This window comes from Eschrichtius robustus, chromosome 2 (genome assembly GCF_028021215.1).
Source record: "Eschrichtius robustus isolate mEscRob2 chromosome 2, mEscRob2.pri, whole genome shotgun sequence".
In the NCBI taxonomy this organism is placed as follows: domain Eukaryota; kingdom Metazoa; phylum Chordata; class Mammalia; order Artiodactyla; family Eschrichtiidae; genus Eschrichtius; species Eschrichtius robustus.
The window spans coordinates 105,133,644-105,161,391 of NC_090825.1; the positions used below are offsets into that span (position 1 = coordinate 105,133,644).

At 38.2% G+C, this 27,748-nt stretch overlaps 1 protein-coding gene across 2 annotated transcripts in view; it reads left to right on the forward strand.

Annotated features, from left to right (window-relative positions):
• LMNB1 (lamin B1) overlaps window positions 1-27,748 on the forward strand; it is a 71,246-nt gene that overhangs the window by 30,452 nt on the left and 13,046 nt on the right. Inside the window, exons 2-9 of one of the 2 annotated variants that reach the window (XM_068535790.1) lie at window positions 2,651-2,807; window positions 3,449-3,574; window positions 6,915-7,085; window positions 8,505-8,630; window positions 22,456-22,676; window positions 23,542-23,767; window positions 25,393-25,497; window positions 25,738-25,802. In XM_068535790.1, the coding sequence (XP_068391891.1) occupies window positions 2,651-2,807; window positions 3,449-3,574; window positions 6,915-7,085; window positions 8,505-8,630; window positions 22,456-22,676; window positions 23,542-23,767; window positions 25,393-25,497; window positions 25,738-25,740 (1,135 nt within the window). In that variant the 3' untranslated portion in view covers window positions 25,741-25,802. Of the gene's footprint in view, window positions 1-2,650; window positions 2,808-3,448; window positions 3,575-6,914; window positions 7,086-8,504; window positions 8,631-22,455; window positions 22,677-23,541; window positions 23,768-25,392; window positions 25,498-25,737; window positions 25,803-27,748 lie in introns of those variants that run through there. The other variant, XM_068535789.1, reaches the window with a different exon arrangement.

The following is a 27,748-nucleotide window of genomic DNA, read 5'->3' on the forward strand; positions in this document are numbered from 1 at the left end:
ATAATAATACAACTAGAAAACTATGACAACAGTTATGTTCAAGATGTTAACTTGCTGCTTGGCCCATGTTTGTCCTTGTTGTGCTTATATGGCATATAAAACTTACTGATTTTTGGCTTCTTAGCAGATGGAGACTTGAGTGTAAGCAAAAATTTTTTTCATGACCCATCTAGCTTTGGAAATTGGCAGGGTAATAGGGAGGACATCTAGGAATGTGAATTTTAGAGATTATAGAAGTGTCACAGTTATTTTTTCTTGTGGGAAAAGATGTGATATTTTACATCACATAAAAAAAGCAGAGTGAGTTTTTGGGGGGAGTGTATGGGGGATTTTCATTTAACAATTACCAAAACACTCATTGTCTACAGGTTGTCTATACAGAAGACAGAGGAATAATATGTCATGGCCACTGCCCTCAAAGAGTTCTCAGTCTCTCAAGGTAGCTAAGTATATCCACAAATAGATAGGATCAGTATGGTAAGTGTAATATAAGTATGTGCAAGGTGCAGAAATAGTTTTCGACTCCTCCCTCAAGCCAGGGCATATAAGGGGTTAGCTTTTATTTGTAATTTTAAGCACATTTCCAACTTCTGATGTATATCTGCTTAATTTGTTCAGTAATGTAAAAGTTACAACTTTAAGAAAGAATTTATAATGGAACAATTTATATTTTTACAGAGTAACAGCGGTATAAGTGACTAAGAACTTGACATTAGATTTCAGCTGGTACCATTGCAGGGCTGGAGGGTACCTTTCACAATAGGATAATAGCATATCCTACTCATCCCCTTAGTCCACCACTCCTTGTCTTACCTGGTCTTGATTTTTGTTGAAGAAATCACCATATTCTAGCCATTTAGGTGTACCGTCCTAATTTTTGGCTTCTCAAATTTCCTATACTCCACAAGACCATTGCGCAGTAATTTCACTTGTGCTACGACATTCTGAATTTGGAATCATGACATGTATTATTATCTATTAAGCCAATGAAATCAAACAGACAGAACATGCAGTAGCCAGTAAAATTGGTGTGAATTTTTTTTTTTTTTTTTAATTCAGTATCCTTGGTGGGCCATTTTGGTTTCTGGGAAGCACAGGTTCACTCTCCTGCCTTGAGGCACCATGTTGAGAAGCACCACATTATGGTCTGAGACTTAAATATTAGACAGTGGTGCAGTAGGATTTTTGTAACTGTTAAGTAAGTAATTTTGAATAAGTAGCTTTTGTAAATATTGTGTAATTCTCTATAAAATATGATTTTGTTTTAAAACAGAATGTATTATGGTATTTTTCCCTGCCAGCTCTGGTCATTTATATAGTGAGGTAAAGTAATAGCTCCTCCACAAGCACTGATTCTTTTCTATGGTGTTCCTAGCTTTCAGACCCAGCACTTGTATGAACTAGGCATTTTTGTTACAAAGTAATGACTGTATGGAATTTTTTTTCCCCCAACAGTTGATATCCCCACCCCTCCCATCCCCCGCCTTCCTACACAAAGTCTTCTGGGAAAGGCTGCCATCTTGTGGTTTTTAAAAATACAGGATTTAAGAAAAAAATTACTGTGATATGACTGCTGAGATTTTATGTGTGTACGTAGTTGTTGTATAATACCAAAATGAGTACTATTAAATCTTCTCTTCAACCGCCTTTGCTTATCCTTTGGATAGTTCTTTTCTTCATTTTATTATATTACAATATTTTTAAAAAGTTCTGTTAACTAAAAGATTCCTCTGTTAAGCCCACTCTCAAACATCAGTAGTAGAAATACTTGTCTATAATATGTTTTAATTAAGAACAGCTATCAAGAATTTTTATGTTATTAAGGCTTTTCCCATATGACTAATTAATGATAATGGACTTATTTGGATTAAAAAATACTGATCTTTAAAATATAATTATTTGAAAAAATATATCCTAAGGAACCTTAATTTTATAATGTAGAATTCCATTGAATAAAAAGTGATATTTAGAGGTAAAAGAAACCTTAATTTGAGTTTCATTCTTGGGGAGTTAATAGTATGAACAGAAAAAATTAACTTTTCTTCAAAATACTAGGAAGCCCCTTATTTGTAGTTAAGGAAATTTTAAAATCACCTCTTATGTAAGAAATGGAAACTACTTGCAAGCTTGGGGTCAGTTAATTCTTAGGTAATGTCAAAGGAGTTTCTATATATCATCAAGTCATAAAATTATTTTTTAAAGTAACTTTTCATTTTCACTTATTTAATCTCATCGTTTATCTTGATTTATATCTCCTGTATATCTTGTTTTATAATATTCATTTTATTTAAAAATAGTAAATTTCCATTTCTTCAAAAATGTTTTAGTGAAGCATATAGATGCCTTTTTATAGAAAAAGGAAGACTTGTGTTCTCCGTCAGAGACAACCAGGATTCTGGTACGTTGGGCCTATGGACATTTTAGACCTAGAGTCATTCCTAATCAGGGAAGGGAAATCATTGAAAGAGAAAGTTATTATTCACCAAAAACTCTAGATATAGTGCTCCTGAATTGCTCCTGTAATTTTAGTAGGTTATGGCAACCTTTATTTAAATTGCCTCTTCTTTTATTTCCCCCTTAAGCAGGGAGGGAGAAGGCTTCAAGTCAGAGGTATAATTTGATTTCTTGCACTTTTTCAAATGTCTTGCAGTTATGCTAAGAAAGAATCTGATCTCAGTGGAGCCCAGATCAAGCTTCGAGAATACGAAGCAGCGCTGAATTCGAAAGATGCAGCTCTGGCTACTGCACTTGGTGATAAAAAAAGTTTAGAGAGCGATTTGGAGGATCTGAAGGATCAGATTGCCCAGGTAAGGTAAACTCTGCTCTTGAGCCGTATTTGGCAGGTTAATTGCCCCATCTGTCTTGATTGATTGATTGTAAAATTTATTTTATGCTTTTTATTTTTAAAAATGTATTAAGTTATTTTGGTGGGTGGTTCACCTGCAAGGATAGCCTTGAACTAGCTAGCATGTAAAGCACCCTCACCTCTCAGTCCTTGTGTCTGGATTATGCAGATCTTGTTGCTGCTCTTCGTCCTCTCTCTTGTGCTTATGCTCATTCTGTTTCTTGCTCTCACAGCCTATTTCATTATTGTACCAAAATGCGAGGTAAGAAGAGAGAAGGTGTCATAATGGTGCTCTGCACACAGGAAAAAATGAAAGTGGTAGCTAAAAGCGTTGGTTTGAGTTTTGAAATATAAGTCATAGGTTTCTGTTCATTCCCTGTTGCCGTTTACCAAATTTGAGAGGTGTTTTGATGTGACACTCTGTGGGTGGGACCAGCAGTTGAACCCACAGTTCTGTGATAAATGTTATCATGAGGGACTCTCATACATTAACAAATATATAGAAATTGTAATACTTGATTTGATTCAATCTGTAGGTATCTATTAAATTCATTGCTAAATGGTTGCTGTATAATTTTCATTAATTCTTTTTCCTTATATTAGTTGGAAGCCTCTTTAGCTGCTGCGAAAAAACAGTTAGCAGATGAAACTTTACTTAAAGTGGATTTGGAGAATCGCTGTCAGAGCCTTACTGAGGACTTGGAGTTTCGTAAAAACATGTATGAGGAGGTAATTATATATAATTTTATTTTTTTTAAGGAATGGAGGGATCCCAAAAGGCTTTGTTATAAGCTATACGTATGAAAAATGGGAAGAGTTTTGTAGGCAAATTATTTAAGGCACTGCTGCTAAAAGACTGTGAGGAAGAACTCAGGGTGCTATGGTAAACTTAAAAGCTTTTACTTCCATCTAACTTAAAAAGGCTTGGCCACAGCTGTTAATTACTATCAACCTCTGCATTTGTATTATTTATATATTTTGCCTAACAAATTACTTCAAAACTTAGTAACTTAAACCACAGACTTTTATTATCTCACAGTTTCTGAAGGTCAGGGATCTGAGAGCTGCTTAACTGGATGGTTGTTTCAGGGTCTCTCATGAGGTTGTAGTCAGGCTTTCAGCCTGGGCTGCAGGAACCTCTTTGGAGTTCATTCATAGGTTGTTGGCCAGAGGTATCAGTTCAGCACAGGCTTCTCTGTAGGGCTGCTCATGATAGGACTCTTCAGGAGTGAGTGATGAGAGAGAGAGAGCAAAACAGGCCACATTAACTTCTATAAAATAATCCCAAAGTGATATACCCTCGCTCCCCATCACACAGACCAACCAAGATGCACTATGGAAGGGGGATCACACAGCCGGTGAATACCGGGAGGCAGCAACCACTGGGGGCTGGTTACCCAGAGCATTTATAGTTATATATGTATATCTAACAGTTTCATTTATAAGCCGTAAATTCTCTGGTTAAGCCTTGAGGGGTGAAGGTAGCAACTTTTGCCAAAAAAGAAGTATACTGTAATACAGTTGAAGAAAGGGGAATATATATTTTCTCAAAATTGAAGAGGGTTGGAATTCACCCAGGTTAGAGAACATGCAGTTAAATACATAATGTTTTTAAAAGTAATGTAATTTTGAAAATGGTGACTAACAATGCTTTTAAAATAGAAATTTATTGTAGAAGTTAAATAATTTTTTTTATTTGGAGAAAAAATAATATAATAAAAATCTGACCATTTTTATGACAATACAGTATTAAACTAGGTATCGTGCGGGCAAAGTGCACTCACTGGATAAGCAGCCAGACTTTGGACAGTTCTTGAGTCAGTTTCCTATTTAAAAATGAAATATCAGGGGCTTCCCTGGTGGCGCAGTGGTTGAGAATCTGCCTGCCAATGCAGGGAACACGGGTTCGAGCCCTGGTCTGGGAAGATCCCACATGCCACGGAGCAACTGGGCCCGTGAGCCACAATTACTGAGCCTGCGCGTCTGGAGCCTGTGCTCCGCAACAAGAGAGGCCGCGATAGTGAGAGGCCCGCGCACCGCAATGAAGAGTGGCCCCCACTTGCCACAACTAGAGAAAGCCCTCACACAGAAACGAAGACTAACACAGCCATAAATAAATAAATAAATAAATAATTTAAAAAAAAAAAAAAAGAGTTAACTTGAGTTAATAAAAAAAAAAAAAAAATGAAATATCAGTACCTGCTATTTTTTCTTCAGGGTGTGGTGAGGATCAAAGTGGAATATTGTGTGTGAAAGCTTCTTGTAAACTATAGTGAATGCTGTCGTATAATTATTATTATTATCATTATTATTATTTTAAATAAATCTATTTATTGTTTATTTTTGGCTGCATTGGGTCTTCGTTGCCGCACGCGGGCTTTCTCTAGTTGCGGCGAGGGGGGGCTACTCTTCGTTGTGGTGTGCGGGCTTCTCATTGCAGTGGCTTCTCTTGTTGCCAGGCATGGGCTCTAGGCACTCAGGCTTCAGTAGTTGTGGTGCACGGGCTTAGTTGCTCCGCGGCATGTGGGATCTTCCTGGACCAGGGCTCGAACCTGTGTCCCCCTGCATTGGCAGGTGGATTCTTAACCACAGCACCACCAGGGAAGTCCCTGTCATATAATTATTAACTACAGTTTTGCTTATAAATTGAAGTATCTTTATATTAAGTTGACCTACATTTTTGTTTCGTTTTGTTAAAATTGTCTGTGATCTATTATTTCTTACTTTTTGACGCTGTGTGGACTCCTGCATCTTTAAACCAGGAGTTGAGTATTTTTTGCTTTGTAAGTCACTGATTCTACATAAAATATTAAGTAAAAAATGGCGTCAGTAAAAAGTAATTTAGTATTTTTAGAATGTTTGGGTAGCAGCTTTGAATTTTGGGGTTTTGCCTTTTTGAGAATGAATTTAAAATATTCCTCATCTCTTTTTTTTGCATGGAGAATAAAATTCTATGCAATAAATATACCTAAATTCCTTATTATGAACAGTTTAGGGGTAAGAAAGAGGAAGGAGAAAAACAGGAAGAAGAGGAAAGGAGGCAGACAAAGGGCAAAATGATTAGTAGGTACTCGGTATTTGTTGAACTAAACCTTTCATTTGCATATTTTCATGATTTAAGTATCATTCACGTCATCAAATAGATGTGAGCCTTGGGAGATTAATGGCAGAACTGGAATTTGAACCCTGGTTTTCTGATTCTATCAAGTGCATCTGCCTCTGGTTAAGAGAAAAATGAGGAAATGCAAAGAAAAACTGCATGCTGTAAGATGATACAGAAACATGTTCTTCTTATATCCCCCTCTTGTGGCCTCTTTAATTATTGCCATTAAAGACAGATCTGTTGTATTTTTAGAGCTAGAAGCTAGAATGAAAATTTTATTCTTGGACTTGTGTTCCTAGCCATTCTAGTTTGGATAGCTCCTTAAAACATAATGTGAAGGATTATGCCTATTATTTCTATTCTTTAATAGTGAATTGTCATATGTACTTGAGATAGCAATGTAATATTGTCAATAAGATTCTGTGTCAATGTTGATACCTTAGCACTACCAGCTGTTAGGATAAGTCATGTAAATTAGCTTGCTCTGTCTATTGCATCTTAGTATTCCTAAGAAAAGTTTCATTATGTATAAATCTTCTAGTTGAAGTTTTGCTGATAAGTTTCTAACTTATCGTGTAGATTTTTTCCAGAGTTGTCCTTAGTATCATCAGTACAATTTAGAAAAATAATTACGTGCTATTCAGTGTACCTAGTTATCCACGATTGCATGGTACTTTAGTAAGTCTTACAGCCATTCCTTGCCTTTAGAGAAATAAATAGGTATGCTACTGAAAAGAAACATAAAATTCCTAGGGCTTGAGATGCTACCATTTCTGTCATTAGTTCCAGCTCAAAAATCTTCTCACTTGAAAATGAAGGCAAAAAGGTATCTATTCACATACCTGCCCTTGGACAAAACATGAGGAGCTTGGTGTGTAATACCTCAGATGGCCTTGATGTCACTCAGACTTGTACCAGTGCAGCCATGGTAAGTAACTTGGTTTTATGTCATTTTTTCCCCCCTAGGAGATTAATGAGACCAGAAGGAAGCATGAAACTCGTTTGGTAGAGGTGGATTCTGGGCGTCAGATTGAGTATGAGTACAAGCTGGCTCAAGCCCTTCATGAGATGAGAGAGCAACACGATGCCCAAGTCAAGCTGTACAAGGAAGAGCTGGAGCAGACTTACCACACCAAAGTGAGCAGACTTCCGGGGACAGCTTTACACACTTGAAGCCTTTGTTTCATAGTCTCCCTGAGAACATGACTTGATGTTTGGTTTGTTCTAGTTTTCTTAAATGAATTCCCTTAGTCTCCATGAATATAAGAAATGGATTTTTTTTTTTTTTAAGAAAGCAGTTTTTTATAAAGTAAATGTTATTAGAGATTATTCAAAGAAAGTAGGGTTATTCCACTTTTATCAAAGGTAAGGTTTTTCTCTTTGTCCAATTGATCATTCATGTCAAGTCATATTAGTTAAACTCCAGCCATCTGAAAATAGCTTTTCCTTCAGTAACAAGTACTAATCTTGTTGGACTGCATCTAGTTCTGACTTCCACGTCATCATTGTACATAGGTTGTGACCACCACACTTTGGGCTTTTTTGAACAAAGGCCAAATGGACAGTGTCTGCAGTTTCCTCTGGCACTAATTATTCATTAAAAAAAGACTATAGAAACTTCTGTCTTGTATTAGGAGGCCATGCAAAAATTTATTAAATCACTGAGTACGGGCTTTCATAGTAAATAATTTTACCCCAATGTGTTAAATGTTACATGATTTGATTAAAAAGAGTTATTAGTGGAGGACTTAGAAAATTAGGGTCATAGAGGTATTGAAAATAATTTCCATTGCATGGCCTCAAATTGTTCATGTTGCTTTTAATCCACGTTATGAAGTAGTAATTGCCTGGTGAGAGGGAGAGATCTTTTAATCCCTACATTTAGTTGTTCTGCACTTACTCAGTGCTGGCATTGTGCTGGGCAGTGACGGAGCTAAAGTAAGGATCAGTCGGTCAAAGAGACTCTGGCTTCAAAGGGAGCCAGGGAGGAGACACACATAAAAAACGTGCGTGAGACACATGCAGAACAGAATGCTGTGGGCATTTGGAGGAGCGGGATATTGTTTCTACCAGAGGAGCTGTTTTTTGCTTCTGAAAGGAAGTTTGTCTATTTGGTTTGAAATAATCTCTAAATTAGTACTTTCTGCTTATTGCTTTATATTCTGTATCAGATTTGGTGGGTTAGGGGTATATGATGCTTATTTTCCTACAAATGCCACCACAGTTAAATTGCTCCTGTCCAGTCTCCTTATTAGCAGTGTTATCTGAGACATTAGAGATATAATGGATGAAATATTGACGCACTAAATTTTGGGTAAAGACCCAGGTATATCAGCATTGTTAAGCTCCTATATTGGGAATTGAGCCGAAAAGGCAGAAAGACTTTTAAGGTAATTCATAGCACATCAGCAAACTTCATGATGCTTTTCCTGTTTCATCAACTAGTTACTGGCAGGGTTTAGGTTTGAAATGAGATGCTTTGAGATGAATCATGGTTCCTCATTTGTTTGTTCTAATTCACTAGGTAAAACTGACTATGGTCTGCTTCTTTTTTAGCTTGAGAATGCCAGACTGTCGTCAGAGATGAATACATCTACTGTCAATAGTGCCAGGGAAGAACTGATGGAAAGTCGTATGAGAATTGAGAGCCTCTCATCTCAGCTTTCTAATCTACAGAAAGAGGTAAGTAAGCATGGGAGTTGTACTTGAAGGCCACCTCCACCACGGTAGTCTACCTGCTCAGCTCTGCCTGAAATCACTTTTCAGAGAGGATAGTATTTTCCTGAATTCTCGTTTCACAGTGCTGTCCAGATTTTTTTCTATTCGTCATTTCATAAGCATCCTCTGAGCAGAGACTGTTGTTCCTGACCTAATTAATAGATTACTCAGAGCTGCCCTTGAGGGTGCAACCTGCTGGCTTATTCCTTGGGTTTACCCCAGGGCCCAGGTTTTCTGACCCATCCAGCAGCCTGATCTCCACATAGTGCTCTTTCCAACGTACTCTTTTTCATCACATTTAGAAACCATAATGAAGAAAAACCTGCAGAAATTCTGTGTGGGTGGTAAATGCTTTGTGTTTCTAGACAAATTCTTTCAGTGCTTAGAATACCCAATAGTTAGTGTCTTGGGAAGTAGCATCAATTTGCGTCTTAGTTAAGAATTTAGTGACTCATTGATTCATTGGCACGCCTAACTGTTGAATGACTGTTACTAGTTGTGTTGATGGGTGCCTGTCAGTATGCGATGGTGCACTCTGGGTGCAGCGTAAGCAGGTGTGGACACTGCCTGAAATCTGGTTTTTAGTCTAAGGGTGATGTCGATGTGCACACAAAGTACATATACAACCATATAAGTATGCAGAATGTTTTGATAATCTACTCACCTTAATTACTTGGGAAGTAACTTCAGCTTCTGTTTTCCTTAAGGGTGGAAATTCTGTTGTTTTAAATTTTCCACGAGTAAACTTTTTTATTCTTGATTAAGCTTTCTTTTTCTTTTGTTTTTAGTAATGTCCTTTTCTGATTGTAAAACTGAAGACATTTATTGTAGGAATTTAGAAAGCAATGAGTTATGTAAAACAGGGTGATGTAAAAAAAGTTATTAAAAAACAGAAGTTCTTACAATGCCTGTCATGTGTACTTATTTTATTACTCACAACATAAATTTAAAAATTATTTTGGACCTATTTTGTCCTGATAGTATTTTGAAGTTTTCATGTTAACTGTAGAGCTGGAAGGACAAGGACCTTTGAGTTCATTCAGTCTGACCACAGACCTGGGTGAGTTTAATGACCGGCCCAGAGAATGTAGGCTGATAAATGGGTTTCTTTCATAGTTCCCAGTTTTTCCCTTTACACCTCACTCTCTTCAAAGATTTTCTTTTAAAAATTTAACAATCTCACCACCTAGAGGGGTGGGATAGGGAGGGTGGGAGGGAAACGCAAGAGGGAGGAGATATGGGGATATATGTATATGTATAGCTGATTCACTTTGTTATAAAGCAGAAACTAACACACCATTGTAAAGCAATTATACTCCAGTAAAGATGTTAAAAAAAAAAAAAGAATTTGGCCTTTCAGAGAATGCCTGTGAGAATAATTGCATTCTAGAAAAAAAGAAAAGAATTTAACAATCTCTTTTCCATTGCACCATTTAATAGGTACCTTTCCAAAAATAGGCCTGTCTGTTTTTACTCTGAGTTGACATTTACTACTTTTATCCATCTAATAAATCATATTCTAATTATCTCCTCTTCTTCAATTTTACAATTCCCTGTCTTTTGCGGGGTGGGGGGATGTGGCTGGTGCTTAATCCACTTGATTATGCTAGGTATGGATGTTTTACAGTTGAAGAGACTAAGACTTGCCTGTGGTTAAATAGTGGTAGGCTCTGAAATTTGGTAGCTACGTCTTCTGACTCAGGTCCAGGGCTGTTTCCCTCTTTGCCTGGTAGTTATGTTCCCATCTTTGCAAGTTTTTTGGTTAACTTCGGGTTAGTGGTTTTAAAAAAATGTTAGGCAGGGCCCTGGGGGTTTTGAGGAGCTCACTCCTTAGGAAATAGGAGAGAAGCACCTCCTTCAGCCAGAATAGTTTTAAATTTCTCTCTAAATTTCAGGGGGATGGGGAATGATCCTTTCATCTATTCATTACTGGTATCAGATTTTATGATAAATAATATACCTTGAGGGATATCTTCTTTGGTTGATAAATTTTAACCTTAAAAAGATCACCAAAAAGAAAAAAGCCATATATTTTTTGTACTGTATATCTTAATTGTGTTTGTTGTGGAGTCTTAGTTTCGTCATGCTGCATGTTAGGCCATAGAACTTCCTTTTTGGTTAAGTGACTCATGTTAGTGAAGTACTTCTTTAGTTTTACTTAAAATTGACATAGCCTTTATTTTTTATTTAAAAAAATTATTTTAAAACATTTTTATTGGAGTATAATTGCTTTACAATGGTGTGTTAGTTTCTGCTTTATAACAAAGTGAATAAGCTATACATATACATATATCCCCATATCTCCTCCCTCTTGTGTTTCCCTCCCACCCTCCCTATCCCACCCCTCTAGGTGGTCACAAAGCACCGAGCTGATCTCCCTGTGCTATGCAGCCGCTTCCCACTAGTTATCTATTTTACATTTGGTAGTGTATATAAGTTCATGCCACTCTCTCACTTCATCCCAGCTTACCCTTCCCCCTCCCCGTGTCCTCAAGTCCATTCGCTATGTCTGCGTCTTTGTTCCTGTCCTGCCCCTAGGTTCTTGAGAACTATTTTTTCTTTTCAGATTCCATATATGTATTAGCATACGGTATTTGTTTTTCTCTTTCTGACTTACTTCACTCTGTATGGGAGACTCTAGGTCCATCCACCTCACTACAAATAACTCAGTTTTGTTTCTTTTTATGGCTGAGTAATATTCCATTGTATATATGTGCCACATCTCCTTTATCCATTCATCTGTCAATGGACACTTAGGTTGCTTCCATGTCCTGGCTATTGTAAATAGAGCCGCAATGAACATTGTGGTACATGACTCTTTTTGAATTATGGTTTTCTCAGGATATTTGCCCAGTAGTGGGATCGCTGGGTCGTATGGTAGTTCTATTTTTAGTTTTTTAAGGAACCTCCATACTGTTCTCCATAGTGGCTGTATCATTTTACATTCCACCAACAGTGCAGGAGGGTTCCCTTTTCTCCACACCCTCTCCAGCATTTATTGTTTGTAGATTTTTTTGATTATGGCCATTCTGACTGGTGTGAGGTGATACCTCATTGTAGTTTTTTTTGTTTTTTGTTTTTTTTTTAAATAAATTTATTTTATTTATTTATTATTTTTGGCTGCGTTGGGTCTTCGTTGCTGCGTGTGAGCTTTCTCTAGTTACGGCGAGTGGGAGCTACTCTTCGTTGCAGTGTGCGGGCTTCTCATTGCAGTGGTTTCTCTTGTTGTGGAGCACAGGCTCTAGGTGCGCGGGCTTCAGTAGTTGTGGCGCGCGGGCTCTAGAGCGCAGGCTCGGTAGTTGTGGCACATGGGCTTAGTTGCTCCGCGGCATGTGGGATCTTCCCGGATCAGGGCTCGAACCCGTGTCCCCTGCATTGGCAGGCGGATTCTTAACCACTGGGCCACCAGGGAAGCCCCTCATTGTAGTTTTGATTTGCATTTCTCTAATGATGAGTGATGTCGAGCATCCTTTCATGTGTTTGTTGCCAATCTTTATATCTTCTTTGGAGAAATGTCTATTTCGGTCTTCTGCCCATTTTTGGATTGGGTTGTTTGTTATCTGATATTGAGCTGCATGAGCTGCTTGTAAGTTTTGGAGATTAATCCTTTGTCAGTTGCTTCATTTGCAAATATTTTCTCCCATTCTGAGGGTTGTCTTTTCATCTTGTTTATGGTTTCCTTTGCTGTGCAAAAGCTGTTAAGTTTCATTAGGTCCCATTTGTTTATTTTTGTTTTTATTTCCATTTCTCTAGGAGGTGGGTCAAAAAGGATCTTGCTGTGATTGATGTCATAGAGTGTTCTGCCTATGTTTTCCTCTAAGAGTTTTATAGTGTCTGGGCTTACATTTAGGTCTTTAATCCATTTTGAGTTTATTTTTGTGTATGGTGTTAGGGAGTGTTCTAATTTCATTCTTTTACATGTAGCTGTCCAGTTTTCCCAGCACCACTTATTGAACAGGCTGTCTTTTCTCCATTGTATATTCTTGCCTCCTTTATCAAAAATAAGGTGACCATATGTGCGTGGGTTTATCTCTGGGCTTTCTATCCTGTTCCATTGATCTATATTTCTGTTTTTGTGCCAGTACCATACTGTCTTGATTACTGTAGCTTTGTAGTATAGTCTGAAGTCTGGGAGCCTGATTCCTCCACCTCCGTTTTTCTTTCTCAAGATTGCTTTGGCTATTTGGGGTCTTTAGTGTTTCCAAACAAATTGTGAAATTTTTTGTCCTAGTTCTGTGAAAAATGCCATTGGTAGTTTGATAGGGATTGCACTTGAATCTGTAGATTGCTTTGGGTAGTAGAGTCATTTTCACAATGTTGATTCTTCCAATCCAAGAACATGGTATATCTCTCCATCTATTTGTATCATCTTTAATTTCTTTCATCAGTGTCTTATAATTTTCTGCATATAGGTCTTTTGTCTCCTTAGGTAGGTTAATTCCTAGGTATTTTATTCTTTTTGTTGCAGTGGTAAATGGGAGTGTTTCCTTAATTTCTCTTTCAGATTTTTCATCATTAGTGTATAGGAATGCAAGAGATTTCTGTGCATTAATTTTGTGTCCTGCTACTTTACCAAATTCATTGATTAGCTCTAGTAGTTTTCTGGTATCATCTTTAGGATTCTTCTGTATGTATAGTATCATGTCATCTGCAAACAGTGACAGCTTTACTTCTTTTCCGATTTGGATTCCTTTTATTTCTTTTTCTTCTCTGATTGCTGTGGGTAAAACTTCCAAAACTATGTTGAATAATAGTGGTGAGACTGGACAACCTTGTCTTGTTCCTGATCTTAGAGGAAATGCTTTCAGTTTTTCACCATTGAGAATGATGTTGGCTGTGGGTTTGTCATATATGGCCTTTATTATGTTGAGGAAAGTTCCCTCTATGCCTACTTTTTGGAGGGTTTTTATCATAAATGGGTGTTGAATTTTGTTGAAAGCTTTTTCTGCATCTATTGAGATGATCATATGGTTTTTCTCCTTCAGTTTGTTAATATGGTTTATCACATTGATTGATTTGCGTATATTGAAGAATCCTTGTATTCCTGGGATAAACCCCACTTGATCATGCTATATGATCCTTTTAATGTGCTGTTGGATTCCGTTTGCTGGTATTTTGTTGAGGATTTTTGCATCTATGTTCATCAGTGATATTGGCCTGTAGTTTTCTTTCTTTGTGACATCTTTGTCTGGTTTTGGTATCAGGGTAATGGTGGCCTCATAGAATGAACTTGGGAGTGTTCCTCCCTCTGCTCTATTTTGGAAGAGTTTGAGAAGGATAGGTGTTAGCTCTTCTCTAAATGTTTGATAGAATTCGCCTGTGAAGCCATCTGGTCCTGGGCTTTTGTTTGTTGGAAGATTTTTAATCACAGTCTCAATTTCAGTGCTTGTGATTGGTCTGTTCATATTTTCTATTTCTTCCTGGTTCAGTCTCGGAAGGTTGTGCTTTTCTAAGAATTCGTCCATTTCTTCCTGGTTGTCAATTTTATTGGCATATAGTTGCTTGTAGTAATCTCTCATGATCCTTTGTATTTCTGCAGAGTCCATTCTTACTTCTCCTTTTTCATTTCTAATTCTATTGATTTGAGTCTTCTCCCTTTTTTTCTTGATGACTCTGGCTAATGGTTTATCAATTTTGTTTATCTTCTCAAAGAACCAGCTTATAGTTTTATTGATCTTTGCTATCGTTTCCTTCATTTCTTTTTCATTTATTTCTGATCTGATCTTTATGATTTCTTTCCTTCTGCTAACTTTGGGGTTTTTTTGTTCTTCTTTCTCTAATTGCTTTAGGTGTAAGGTTAGGTTGTGTATTTGAGATGTTTGTTGTTTCTTGAGGTAGGATTGTATTGCTATAAACTTCCCTCTTAGAACTGCTTTTGCTGCATCCCATAGGTTTTGGATTGTTGTGTTTTCATTATCATTTGTTTCTAGGTATTTTTTGATTTCCTCTTTGAATTCATCAGTGATCTCTTGGTTAGGTAGTAGTGTATTGTTTAGCCTCCATGTGTTTGTATTTTTTACAGATTTTTTTCCTGTGATTGATGTCTAGTCTCATAGCGTTGTGGTCGGAGAAGATACTTGATACAATTTCAATTTTCTTAATTTACCAAGGCTTGATTTGTGACCCAAGATATGATCTATCCTGGAGAATGTTCCATGAGCACTTGAGAAGAAAGTGTTTTCTGTTGTTTTTGGATGGCATGTCCTATAAATATCAGTTAAGTCCATCTTGTTTAATGTATCATTTAAAGCTTGTGTTTCCTTATTTATTTTCATTTTGGCTGATCTGTCCACTGGTGAAAGTGGGGTGTTGAAGTCCCCTACTATGATGGTGTTACTGTCGATTTCCCCTTTTATGGCTGTTAGCATTTGCCTTATGTACTGAGGTGTTCCTATGTTGAGTGCATAAATATTTACAATTGTTATATCTTCTTGGATCCATCCCTTGATCATTATGTAGTGTCCTTCTTTGTCTCTTGTAATAGTCTTTATTTTAAAGTCTAATTTGTCTGATATGAGAATTGCTACTCCAGCTTTCTTTTGATTTCCATTTGCATGGAATATCTTTTTCCATCCCCTCACTTTCGGTCTGTATGTGTCACTAGGTCTGAAGTGGGTCTCTTGTAGACAGCATATATATGGGTTTTGTTTTTGTATCCATTCAGCCAGTCTATGTCTTTTGGTTGGAGCATTTAATCCATTTACATTTAAGGTAATTATCAATATGTATGTTCCTATTACCATTTTCTTAACTGTTTTGGGTTTGTTATTGTAGGTCTTTTCCTTCTCTTGTATTTCCTGCCTAGAGAAGTTCCTTTAGCATTTGTTGTAAAGCTGGTTTGGTGGTGCTGAATTCTCTTAGCTTTTGCTTGTCTGTAAAGATTTTAATTTCTCTGTCGAATCTGAATGAGATCCTTGCTGGGTAGAGTAATCTTGGTTGTAGGTTTTTCCTTTTCATCTCTTTAAATATGTGCTGCCACTCCCTTCTGGGTTGCAGAGTTTCTGCTGAAAGATCAGCTGTTAACCTTATGGGGATTCCCTTGTATGCTATTTGTTGCTTTCCCCTTGCTGCTTTTAATATTTTTTCTTTGTATTTAATTTTTGATAATTTGATTAATATGTGTCTTGACGTGTTTCTACTTGGATTTATCCTGTATGGGACTCTCTGTGCTTCCTGGACTTGATTCACTATTTCCTTTCCCATGTTTAGGGAAGTTTTCAACTATAATCTCTTCAGATATTTTCTCAGTCCCTTTCTTTTTCTCTTCTTCTTCTGGGACCCCTGTAATTCGAATGTTGGTGCGTTTAAGTTGTCCCAGAGGTCTCTAAGACCGTCCTCAATTCTTTTCAGTCTTTTTTCTTTATTCTGCTCTGCAATAGTTATTTCCACTATTTTATCTTCCAGGTCCCTTATCCGTTCTTCTCCCTCAGTTATTCTGCTATTGATCCCTTCTAGAGAATTTTTAATTTCATTTATTGTGTTGTTCATCATTGTTTGTTTTGCTCTTTAGTTTTTCTAGGTCTTTGTTAAACATTTTTTGTATTTTCTCCATTCCGTTTCTAAGATTTTGGATCATCTTTACTATCATTCCTCTGAATTCGTTTTCAGGTAGACTGCCTATTTCCTCTTCATTTGTTTGGTCTGGTGGGTTTTCACCTTGCTCCTTCATCTGCTGTGTATTTCTGTCTTCTCATTTTGCTTAACTTACTGTGTTTGGGGTCTCCTTTTCACAGGCTGCAGGCTCGTAGTTCCCGTTGTTTTTGGTGTCTGCTCCCAGTGGCTAAGGTTGGTTCAGTGGGTTGTGCAGGCTTCCTGGTGGAGGGGATTAGTGCCTGTGTTCTGGTGGATGAGGCTGGATTTTGTCTTTCTGGTGGGCAGGACCGCATCCGGTGGTGTGTTTTGGGGTGTCTGTGAACTTATTATGATTTTAGGCAGCCTCTCTGCTAATGGGTGGGGTTGTGTTCCTGTCTTGCTAGTTGTTTGGCATAGGGTGTCCATCACTGGAGCTTGCTGGTCGTTGAGTGGAGCTGGGTCTTAGCGTTGAGATGGTGATCTCTGGGAGAGCTTTTGCTGTTTGATAATACGTGGAGCCAGGAGGTTTCTGGTGGACCAATGCCCTGAACTTGGCTCTCCCACCTCAGAGGCAAAGGCCTGACACCCGGCTGGAGCACCAAGACCCTGTCAGCCACACGGCTCAGAGGAAAAGGAAGAAAAAAGGAAAGAAAGAGAAAGTGATGGGGGGTGGTGGTGGTGGTGTGATGAATTGGGAGATTGGGATTGACATATATACACTAATATGTATAAAATGGATAACTAAGACGAACCTGCTGTATAAAAAAATAAATAAAATAAAATTCAAATATTCAAAAAAAAGGAAAAAAATAAAATAAAGTTATTAAAATAAAAAATAAAGAAATTATTAAAAATAACATAAAATTTTAAAAAAAGAAAGAAAGAAGAGAGCAACCAAACCAAAAAAACAAATCCACCAATGATAACACACGTTAAAAACTATACTAATAAAAAAAACAAAAAAAAGAAAAAACAGACAGACAGAATCCTAGGACAAATGGTAAAAGCAAAGCTGTACAGACAAAAATCTCAGGAAGAAGCATACACATACACAGAAAAAGATAAAAAGGAAAATATTGTATATATCTATATATTAAAAAAAAAGGAAGAGAGCAACCAAATCAATAAACAAATCTACCAATGATAATAAACTCTAAATAGTAAACTAAGATAAGTGTAAAACCAGAAAAAAAATTAGATGTAGAAAGCATACCCCAAGTCTACAGTTGCTCCTGATGTCCACCGCCTCAATTTTGGGATGATTCATCATCTATTCAGGTATTCCACAGATGCAGGGTACAACAAGTTGATTGTGGAGATTTAATCCGCTGCTCATGACGCTTCTGGGGGAAATTTCGCTTTCTCTTCTTTGTTTGCACAGCTCCTGGGGTTCAGCTTTGGAGTTGGCCTTGCCTCTGCGTGTAGGTCGCCTGAAGGTGTCTGTTCTTTGCTCAGACAGGACAGGGTTAAAGTAGCAGCTGATTCGGGGGTTCTGGGTCACTCAGGCCAGGGGAGGGAGGGGTACGGATGCGGGGCGAGCCTGCGGCGGCAGAGGCCAGCGTGACGTTGCAACAGCCTGAGACGTGCCATGTGTTCTCCCGGGGAAGTTGTCCCTGGGTCTCGGGGCCCTGGCAGTGGCAGGCTGCACAGGCTCCCGGGAGGGGAGGTGTGGATAATGAGCTGTGCTTGCACACAAGCTTTTTGGTGGCTGCAGTAGCAGCCTTAGCATCTCATGCCCGTCTCTGGTGTCCACGCTGATAGCCGTGGCTCGCGCCCATCTCTGGAGCTCGTTTAGGTGGTGCCCTGAATCCCCTCTCCTCACGCACTCTGAAACAGTGGTCCCTTGCCTCTTAGGCAGGTCCAGACTTTTTCCCGGACTCCCTCCCAGCTAGCTGTGGTGCACTAGCCCCCTTCAGGCTGTGTTCACGCAGCCAACCCCAGTCCTCTCCCTGGGGTCTGACCTCTGAAGCCCTATCCTCAGCTCCCAGACCCCACCTGCCCCGGGGGGTGAGCAGACAAGCCTCTCGGGCTGGTGAGTGCTGGTCGGCACTGATTCTCTGTGCAGGAATCTCTCTGCTTTGCCCTCTGCACCCCTGTTGCCGTGCTCTTCTCTATGGCTCCAAAGCTTCCCCCCTGACCCACCTCCCCGACTCCCCCAGTGAAGGGGCTTCCTAGTGTGTGGAAACTTTTCCTCCTTCACAGCTCCCTCCCAGAGGTGCAGGTCCTGTCCCTATTCTTTTGTCTCTGTTTTTTCTGTTTTCTTTTGCCCTACCCAGGTATGTGGGGAATTTCTTGCCTTTTCGGAAGTCTGAGGTCTTCTGCCAGTGTTCAGTAGGTGTTCTGTAGGAGTTGTTCCACATGTAGATGTATTTCTGATGTATTTGTGGGGAGGAAGGTGATCTCCATGTCTTACTCCTCTGCCATCTTGAAGATCTTCATGACATAGCCTTTAAAATGCTGACTTAGAAAATATTTTTTAAGATATATATATGATAGTGGTATTATGTTTTGGAATTAGGAGTTTCATACATTGCTTATAGCATTTCTTTCATTTCTATCTAGATGTTTGACTTTGGCCAAATTAATTGATTGGTCAGAGACTGAGTGGCAAAAGAGTCTCCAGTGGCACTTGAAAGCACCTCTACTTTTTGTTTTTCTAACACCCGAACTCTGGAAACTTCTGTTGCAGCTAGATCATAATAAACTGGTACAAGTATGTTACATACTTTAAAACAAAGAAAACCCAAGACCATTAGAAACCAGTTAGTAAAATATTAACTGTATCTGCCTGTAGAGTTACAGGCAGAATCTTAACAGATAGTTTAGTTAGACCTCTTCATTTTCCTAACGTGGATACCAGTTTAGTGAGGTATGTTACAGTTAATGGCAGAATCAGGAAGAAGAATCTAGGTCTATCTCTCATGTTGTGTTCTTTGTATTTCACTACAAGCAGGTGTAGAGCAGCTATTTAAACTACATTTAACTATTTCTATTTAAAATACAAAACGACTCAGAGTAACTTTAAAACTTATTTATACCTAGATTGTGATTTTTCCCTCTTAAAGAACTCTATAACATCAAAGGCGGACAAATAGAGACATTTTGGTGTTTACAAATTGAGGCTCAGAAGTTAAGTCTGAATCTTGGGTGGTTTATGTCCCTTTAGATTCCACCTTGTTGCCCATCTGTCTTTCTCCCACATGGGAGATAAAAGTGAAGAGATTGATTGAAGAGGAGACGTTTTATTTATTTTTTTGGCCACACCGTGTGGCCTGCGGGATGTTAGTTCCCTGACCAGGGATCGAACCCATGCCCCCTGCAGTGGAAGTGAGGAATCCTAACCACTGGACCGCCAGGGAGTTCCCAAAGAGGACACATTTTACACTTCTTATATTTTCTTCCTCCAAAAAAATAATAAGCCTGAGAGGGAGAAAAAATGGATTTCTCAGTTTATAGCCTGTTTTTTTGCAAATGCAGTTAAATGCAAGTTCTCTGAGGCAGGATTTTGTTTAGTATCACTCTTGAGATGAATGCCTGCTTCTGATATAGAATGTCTCTGGATTTTAATAAATTGATTGGTTGATTTTTTTTTTTAATTAAAAAAAAGTTTTTGGCTGTGTTGGGTCTTCGTTGCTGCGCGGGCTTTCTCTAGTTGCAGTGAGCGGCGGCTACTCTTCGTTGCAGTGTGCAGGCTTGCCAATGTGGTGGCTTCTCTTGTTGCAGAGCATGGTTTCTAGGCACGTGGGCTTCAGTAGTTGCAGCATGCGGACCCTAGAGCGTGCTGTCTTCAGTAGTTGCGGCGCGTGGGCTCAGTAGTTGGCGGCGTGCAGGTTCTAGGGTGCACCGGCTTCAGTAGTTGTGGTGCGCGGGCTCTAGAGCACAGGCTCAGTAGTTGTGGTGCACGGGCTTAGTTGCTCCGTGGCATGTGGGATCTTCCCCGACCAGGGATTGAAGCCCCCTGCATTGGCAGGTGGATTTTTAACCACTGCGCCACCAGGGAAGTCCCTGGTTGATTATTTTTTAAATAACCTTTTTATTTTGGCATAATTGTAGATTTACAGAAAAGTTAGAAAGCTGGTACAGACAGTTCCCCTATCTCCCTCCCTGAGTTTTCCCCCATTGTTAGCATCTTAGGTGACTGTGGTTCATTTGTCAAAACTAAGACACTGACATTGGTACGTTACTATCAGTTAGACTCTAGGCTGTTTGGATTTTACCAGATTTTCTATTACTGTAGTTTTTGTGTTTTAGGATACCACAGGTCTCTGTAAGTCTCCTGTGGTCTGTGACAGTTTCTTAGGCTTTCTTTGTTTTTCATGACCTTGACAGTCTTGAGAAGAACTGGCCAGGTGTCCTGTAGACTGTCCCCCAATCTAAGTTTGTCTGGTGCTTTTCTCATGATCAGCCTGGGGTTACGGATTTTAAGTGCCCTTCTTGTTATATCATATCAGGGATTACGTGACATACACACAACGTCACTGGTGATGTTAACCCTCATCATTGATGAAGACAGTGTTTGCCAGGTTTCTCCACTGTTAAGTTACTATTTTTGCCTTTCCATACTCTGTTCTTGGGAAGCAAGTCACTAAGTCCATCCCACTCTTCAAGGGTAAAGGGCAGGAATTTAGCTCCACATCCTGAAGAAAGTATTTACCTTTGTTAAATGGAATTCTTTTGTAAAGATTCATCTTTTTTCCCCCTATTTGTATATTTATTTATTCATTCGTTTATATCAGTATGGACTCATGGAAATGTTTTTATAATATGGGCTGTCATCAAATACTACATTGTTTTATTGGCTCAGATTGTTCTAGCTTTGGCTATAAGGAGTTCTGTCAGATTGGCTACCATGTTCCCCCTTTTTTTGAGCACTTTTTTACTTTCTGGTTCTATAAGATGCTCTAGGCTCATCTTGTATTTTCCCTGCCCCAGCACTAGAATCAGCTATTTCTGCAAGTGGCCCTCGTTCTTTTTATTGGAGAGTGGCATCTAGAAATTAAGATCTGGGCACTGAGTATGCTCATTGGTATTGGGGTGTCATTGCTTCTAGGCCTGCTTGTGGGCAGAGCTAGGTAATAAATGTGTATATGCTAACCCATGTTTACACATTTATCTGTAATTGTATCTGTGTCCACTTGTGTTTATATTAAGGTAACCAAGAGTTTATACATATGTCTCTGACTCTAACCCTGTACCACTGGGTTCACTTTAGGCTTCCTTCCTTGCTTACCTGTAACTGCTCTCTGAGAGTAAGAAACCTGGTTTCTGCCATCCCGTTTACCTATTCGTCCAGCCCCAGTATACATGCAAAGCAGTTTCAAATTTTTTAATCTGTACCCCTGTGAGAAATAAATTCAGTAACCTGGAGTGTAGTGTTTCTGCATAACATGGAGCTCCTTTTTTTCTTTAGCCTTCTCGATTTAACTTTTGCACAGTATGTGCCCTTTCTCTCCTGCTTTGATGCGCAGGTACTTGTGATTTAAGGGCCTAAGCTATACATCAGTCTTTCTGAGTTGATTACCTTTGTAATTTTCTGAGGTTATGGAGATGAATTCTGTCTTGGAGAAATACAGATGAATAATACCTAGTGAACCACAGCGTTTCTAAGGTGAACCTTCTGGTATAGGATGTGTGATTTTTCATTTTTTTAATACCAAATATGAAGTTTCTATGTTTACAATAATATTTCCAGACTACCGTATATCATATAGTCTTTGCATGCTGATTGAGCGTGGGAAAGAACAACAGTTCTAAAGTGGTAACCGGAATCGCTTTTCTTCAGTTTCTGAATAGTTGCAGCAATTCTCCATAAGATACTAGGTTTCTTTTGTCAATGAGTTTCCTATCTTTTAATTCTTTACTTTTGTTACTTTATACTTTTGAGCTAAACGGTTTGTAGGGGAGCCAGACTTGACTTTTACTAAAACCACAGCTTACAATTTTGTTTTATTTGGTCAAGTAAAGAAAAATTATATGTACATTTATGACACATTTGATGAATATATCTTTTTCTAGCCTTTTTATAAGGTAAAACTTTCCTGAGGGCTGTATTTTGTATTGGAGAAATTTTGGTTTTTAATTTCTTAAAATAAAAATTTTCTTGGATTCTGGTGTCAGAGATTGGATTTGTTCCAGTCCAGGAAATAGTTTAGAATAGCTGCCTTGTGCTAATGTTGGAATGTTCCTAGAAAGTAAATGTGTTCCCTTGAATCTTAAGTCTAGAGCATGTTTGGAGAGGATTCAAGAGTTGGAGGACTTGCTTGCTAAAGAAAGAGACAACTCTCGCCGCATGCTGTCTGACAAAGAGAGAGAGATGGCGGAAATCCGGGATCAGATGCAGCAACAGCTGAACGATTATGAACAACTTCTTGATGTAAAGTTGGCCCTGGACATGGAAATCAGTGCGTACAGGAAGCTCTTAGAAGGCGAAGAAGAGAGGTTAGTAACTTAGTTGTCACCCTACCTCATAGTCTGCTTTTTGCCCCCACCCTTTCTATTTAAAGAAAAGTAAATAGGTTTTTTGGTTTTTTTTAACAATTAAGGCAACTTTAAATATTTTCTTGTTTCTTTTAATACCTAGCTGTAGAGATAGGTAGTAATAGATCATACTTTTACCTCAACAATAGAAGATGTTCAAGCAGCCTTATTATTTTAAATGCTGAACTCTGTCAGGATAGAGTTGAACTGTGTCAGGATAGAGTCTTTCCTTTGAGATTTAAAATGTTTTGATAATTTAATATGTTGCAAAATATCAGATTTGCTGAAAGAGACTTTATACTTATTTTTCAAATCTGGTTAGTGTATTAATCCTTTTATACCTTTTCTGAGAAAAAAGTTCCAAAGGGAAAGTGTCTGATTTAGAATAAAAGCCATTTAATTTCAGTATTGTATACATTGTGATTGTAATTTTGTAAAAAGAAAATGCAGGTATGAAAAACTTAAGGCAGGTATACTGAATGTAACAGGGGTTGTGGTAGGGTGGTGGTAGATGACATGTTCACCCCAGTGTCCTCCCCTCATCTCCCCACCCCCTGGTTTTCCAAACTTCCTGCATTATGGTTATAGTCTATTCCTACCTCAAACATTCAAATAATACTTTTTTAAAAAGAAAAAAAAGTATTACGACAGTAGGCATTGTAGCACAAATAAGTTTCTCTTCGTTAAGATGTATGTTGGCTTTGTCTAACAGATTGTCATTAATGTTTTGCTTTAGTAATGCATGTGCAGGATATTAATATCCTTTTTTTTAAGGTAGGAAGGGCATATGCGTTTCATAACTGGAGTGTTTTATTCCTCCATGTAGATTGAAGCTCTCTCCGAGCCCTTCTTCCCGTGTGACAGTATCACGCGCATCCTCGAGTCGCAGCGTGCGTACAACCAGAGGGAAGCGGAAGAGAGTGGACGTGGAAGAATCCGAGGCCAGCAGTAGTGTCAGCATCTCTCATTCTGCCTCAGCCACTGGGAATGTCTGCATTGAAGAGATAGATGTTGATGGGAAATTTATCCGCTTGAAGAACACTTCCGAACAGGTGGAAACACAGACCCCTTTTTGTCCAGCGTGGCTTTGCTGATTGGTGTCTTGCAATTGTAATAACTCCTCAGCCTTTATTTGGATTCAGTCTTCGTGGAATAAGAGTTTCCCTCTCCTTTTTAACCTAAATTCATGAAGTGTAGTATAAATTTAAATAGGAGGAGGAAGAGGGATGGTGCGCTTAGTAGTTTAAAGATTTTATTCTTTAGCTCTTCTTTAGAGAGCGAGGGCTTTTTTTCACATCTGGTCATTTTGTCACCGTGGCCTTCCTAAGGATGAATTATTAATATTCCCTGTCCTAGCCAGATTTGTGAAGAAGTTAGATTATGGGTATAGATGGTAGATATTCTTTCCCAGCTGTTAATTTTATGGAAGGAAGGAAATATGAGCCCAGAGTCGGACACGTGTAGGGAGTGTTTTTCTCTCTAAATAAATGAATGAATAGTACTGATTTAATTTATATCAAGACTAGTATGAAGCCCTATATTGAAATTATTTGTTTAAAAGTAAACATAAAATATTCATAGCAGGGAATCCTGAACTTTTGCGCTGGGGCTTTCGAGAGCTCAGTAGTGGAGGTCTTGGGAAGACCCTGGCTAGGCATCATTGAGCTGGGGTCGTGAAGGGGTATCAGGTGATGCCAGAGGAAGGCAGGTCTGGGGTGTAGTGGGGATGCAGTGGGTTGGATGTCACTTCCAGAAGCATGTTCAGGATTTGTAAAATGTTTGTAAAATCACTCCTTTTCTCACCAAAGCTATTGAAACTATCTTGCATGTGGATGAATAAGTACTTTGGATGGGCAAAGGAGCTTTAGCAGTTCTGATATGGAAGACAATAGGTTCTAAGCCCTCTTAGTCACGACTTTAGAAACTAAAGAACAGAGTAGCCTCTGCTACTCCATTGCAGTAGTTTGGCTGTTTTTCAAAAGGCATTGCTGTGCTTTGTGGAGCTATTCTGGAGCTGGCTCTCAGCCTTGTTTACTCCTGTCTTTGAGTTAGAGATGGATATAAATAAATTAATTCAGCTAATTGCTTTAATACCCTGCACGGTTCCTCAGGAGAGTCAGGCAGCTCTGGGCAGCCTGCGGGCTAGCGTTGAGAGCCAGCGCTTGGGACTGGCTCATTATGTCACTGACCATTTTTGAGCCCCTTATGCTTTAAGGTAGGAGTTAAATATGGGCAGAAGTGGTACAGATGGAGAAGAAAAAGGGCATATTTTCTTCCTTCTCTTTCCAAGCTTTATGTGTGTATATTTTAAAAGCTTAAAGCAATCAAAAATTAGATGTTTATAATGGTGGTTATGAAGCTAGATTATATTGTAAATTTAAATTATATACCTATTCTAGCATTGAATATCACCATTTAATTTGGTTCACATCCCTTTTCTTGCAGTTTTGTCCTCTTTAAAATTAAACACCTTAATAATTAAAACTGCAGCATTGTCAAAGTTTCTGTTTTGCTGAATGACAAAACCATGTTTTCTTTTCATAGTAGGAAAATATGAACCATAGGAAGACAGTCGTAAAGTTGTCTTAGTTTAACTGCCTATGGATTGATTTATTTGATTACTCCATAACTTTTTGTATATTTGAAGTGACCTTGTTTTATTTTGTTCTTTCAATAGGATCAACCAATGGGAGGCTGGGAGATGATCAGAAAAATTGGAGACACATCAGTCAGTTACAAATATACCTCAAGATATGTGCTGAAGGCAGGCCAGACTGTTACAGTAAGTTAATTTAGTCATCATTTAATTTAACTTCATTGTCTTAACCAATAGTTAAAGTAATTAAAACCATTTTGGCTTAAAGAGAAGCATTTTAAAAATGTGCATTAAAATGTTTTTGACATTATTAGGGAATTAAAGTGCTATTAAAGATTTTAAAAATTCTTTGTTATTGAGAGTGGTAATTGACTATTAAAAGTGAAAGAATTGACCTTTGAATTATTTTTATTTTATCTACTCCAGTAGAAATTAACAGCTGACACCCCCCCATCCCTAAAGAAGTTGAGGTGACTATCTCCTTTTGTCAATTCCTTTTTAAAAATATTAAATACATGTTTAAGATTTTATGATTGATACAGACCTTACTAAGTGTTTAAGATCAAAGGCTCAAACAGGTTAGAACTTCTCTTTTAAAAAGTGTATTCATAGAACTTGCCACCACATTGTGAAAATATCAGATGCTAATTTTGTAATAACGGGTAAAAATTGGAACAGATATCCTAACCATGCTATCTTTTCTTCTCTTTAGTAATTATTGTAGTGAGAGAAAATTGCTCAGTCCTATTATGTGTCTTACAGAAGCTGCATAATGTGATGGAAAGAATCTGACATTTTTAATTCAGAAGATTCAGATTTGAGTGTGCCCTTTATCTCTTTAAAAGTATAAAACCACTATGCCAATCATCTGCTTTTTCCACTGGATACAGTTCCTCAGTGACTAAATAGATATATATATTCTATAGGTCTAGTGGAGAACTCAATTTTCACATAAAAAAATGTAAGGCATTTTTTTTTCCTTTGGTAGCTGGCATAAATGTGTTAAGAAGCTCTTTGGAATGTGGTAATCATAAGTGATATTTCTGTAAAATTGTACAAGGCAGGGCAATAGCAAAGATCAGTTTAAAACTCCAGAACAGAAGTAAGGGAACTACTATGTAATTTTAAATTTTCTTGTAGCCACATTAAAAACAAGTGAAAAAGAAAAATGTGAAATTAACTTTAGAACTATGTTTTAAATTTAACCCAATGTATCTAAAATATTATCATTTCAACATCTGATGAATATAAAAGTTATTAGATCACTTTAAAAAAAATCTATTTATTTATTTATTTATTTGGCTGCACTGGGTCTTAGTTGCGGCCCACAGGATCTTCGTTGCAGCATGCGGGATATTTAGTTGTGGCATGCAGGATCTTAGTTGCGGCATGCGGGATCTAGTTCCCTGACCAGGGATCGAACCCGGGCCCCCTGCTTTGGGAGCGTGGAGTCTAAACCACTGGACCAGCAGGGAAGTCCCTTTTTTTTTTTTAAACTAAATCTTGACACTTCGAGATACCCTTACAGCACACCTCAGTTGGGACTAGCCGTGTTTCAAGTGCTCACAAGCCACATATGGCTACCATATTGAACGACACAGCTCTAGAACATATTCGTTTTAGGTTAAATTACCCAGTAAGGTTACTGACGTGTTACGATTATTATTAAACACTAAACCAACTGTATGATTCCATATGGACTAGTGAAAAGTATAGCTTGAGGTTAGATTAACATTCCACGTAACCTGAAAGTCAGCCCAGATCCAGTTATCTTTTCAGTTTTATCCTAGTAATGCTCCTTGCCCCTTTCCATTTATAATGGTGATGGAAGATCTGGAAGCTTCAAGTGAGCACTTTAAGAGGAAGGGGTCTCTCCTAATTAGTAATTGATAAGGTTTTCTCCCCATTTAAAAAAACACCTGCTTATACTATCTCCAGTCTTCATTCTGCCATCATATGGCCCTTTATATTGCAAGACAATTTATGGAGTACAAAACTTTGCTGTCTCTTTTCATGTGGTCTTTTAGAAAGATCAGGACTGGTAGTAGTGTCCCTACAGGTGAGGACATAGAGGTTTGTAGAGGTGTAGTGTTACGTCCATGATACAAACCCAGGTTTTCTAACTCTCAAGTGTTCTCTGTTCTACCAATGCTCTTCTGCCAGTAAATACATAAAAAATGTTGCAGAATTTCCCTGCTTATGAAAAGGCAACTCTTTCTGTTTCTTTTGCCTATTTCTGTAGCAGTCATATTTTCCATTGAATAATGGGTTATTTGTCTGTTTCCTGAATTCTTTTTGGAATTCAGACTCAGACACTGGGGTATTATGACACTGTCTCTGGTTGGATATATACGACTTTCCATTAGAATATTCTAGATAGGCTGTCTGCTGCAGAGCTTTTGAGAGAAGTTAGTCATCTCAATTCCTGCTGTAGGCA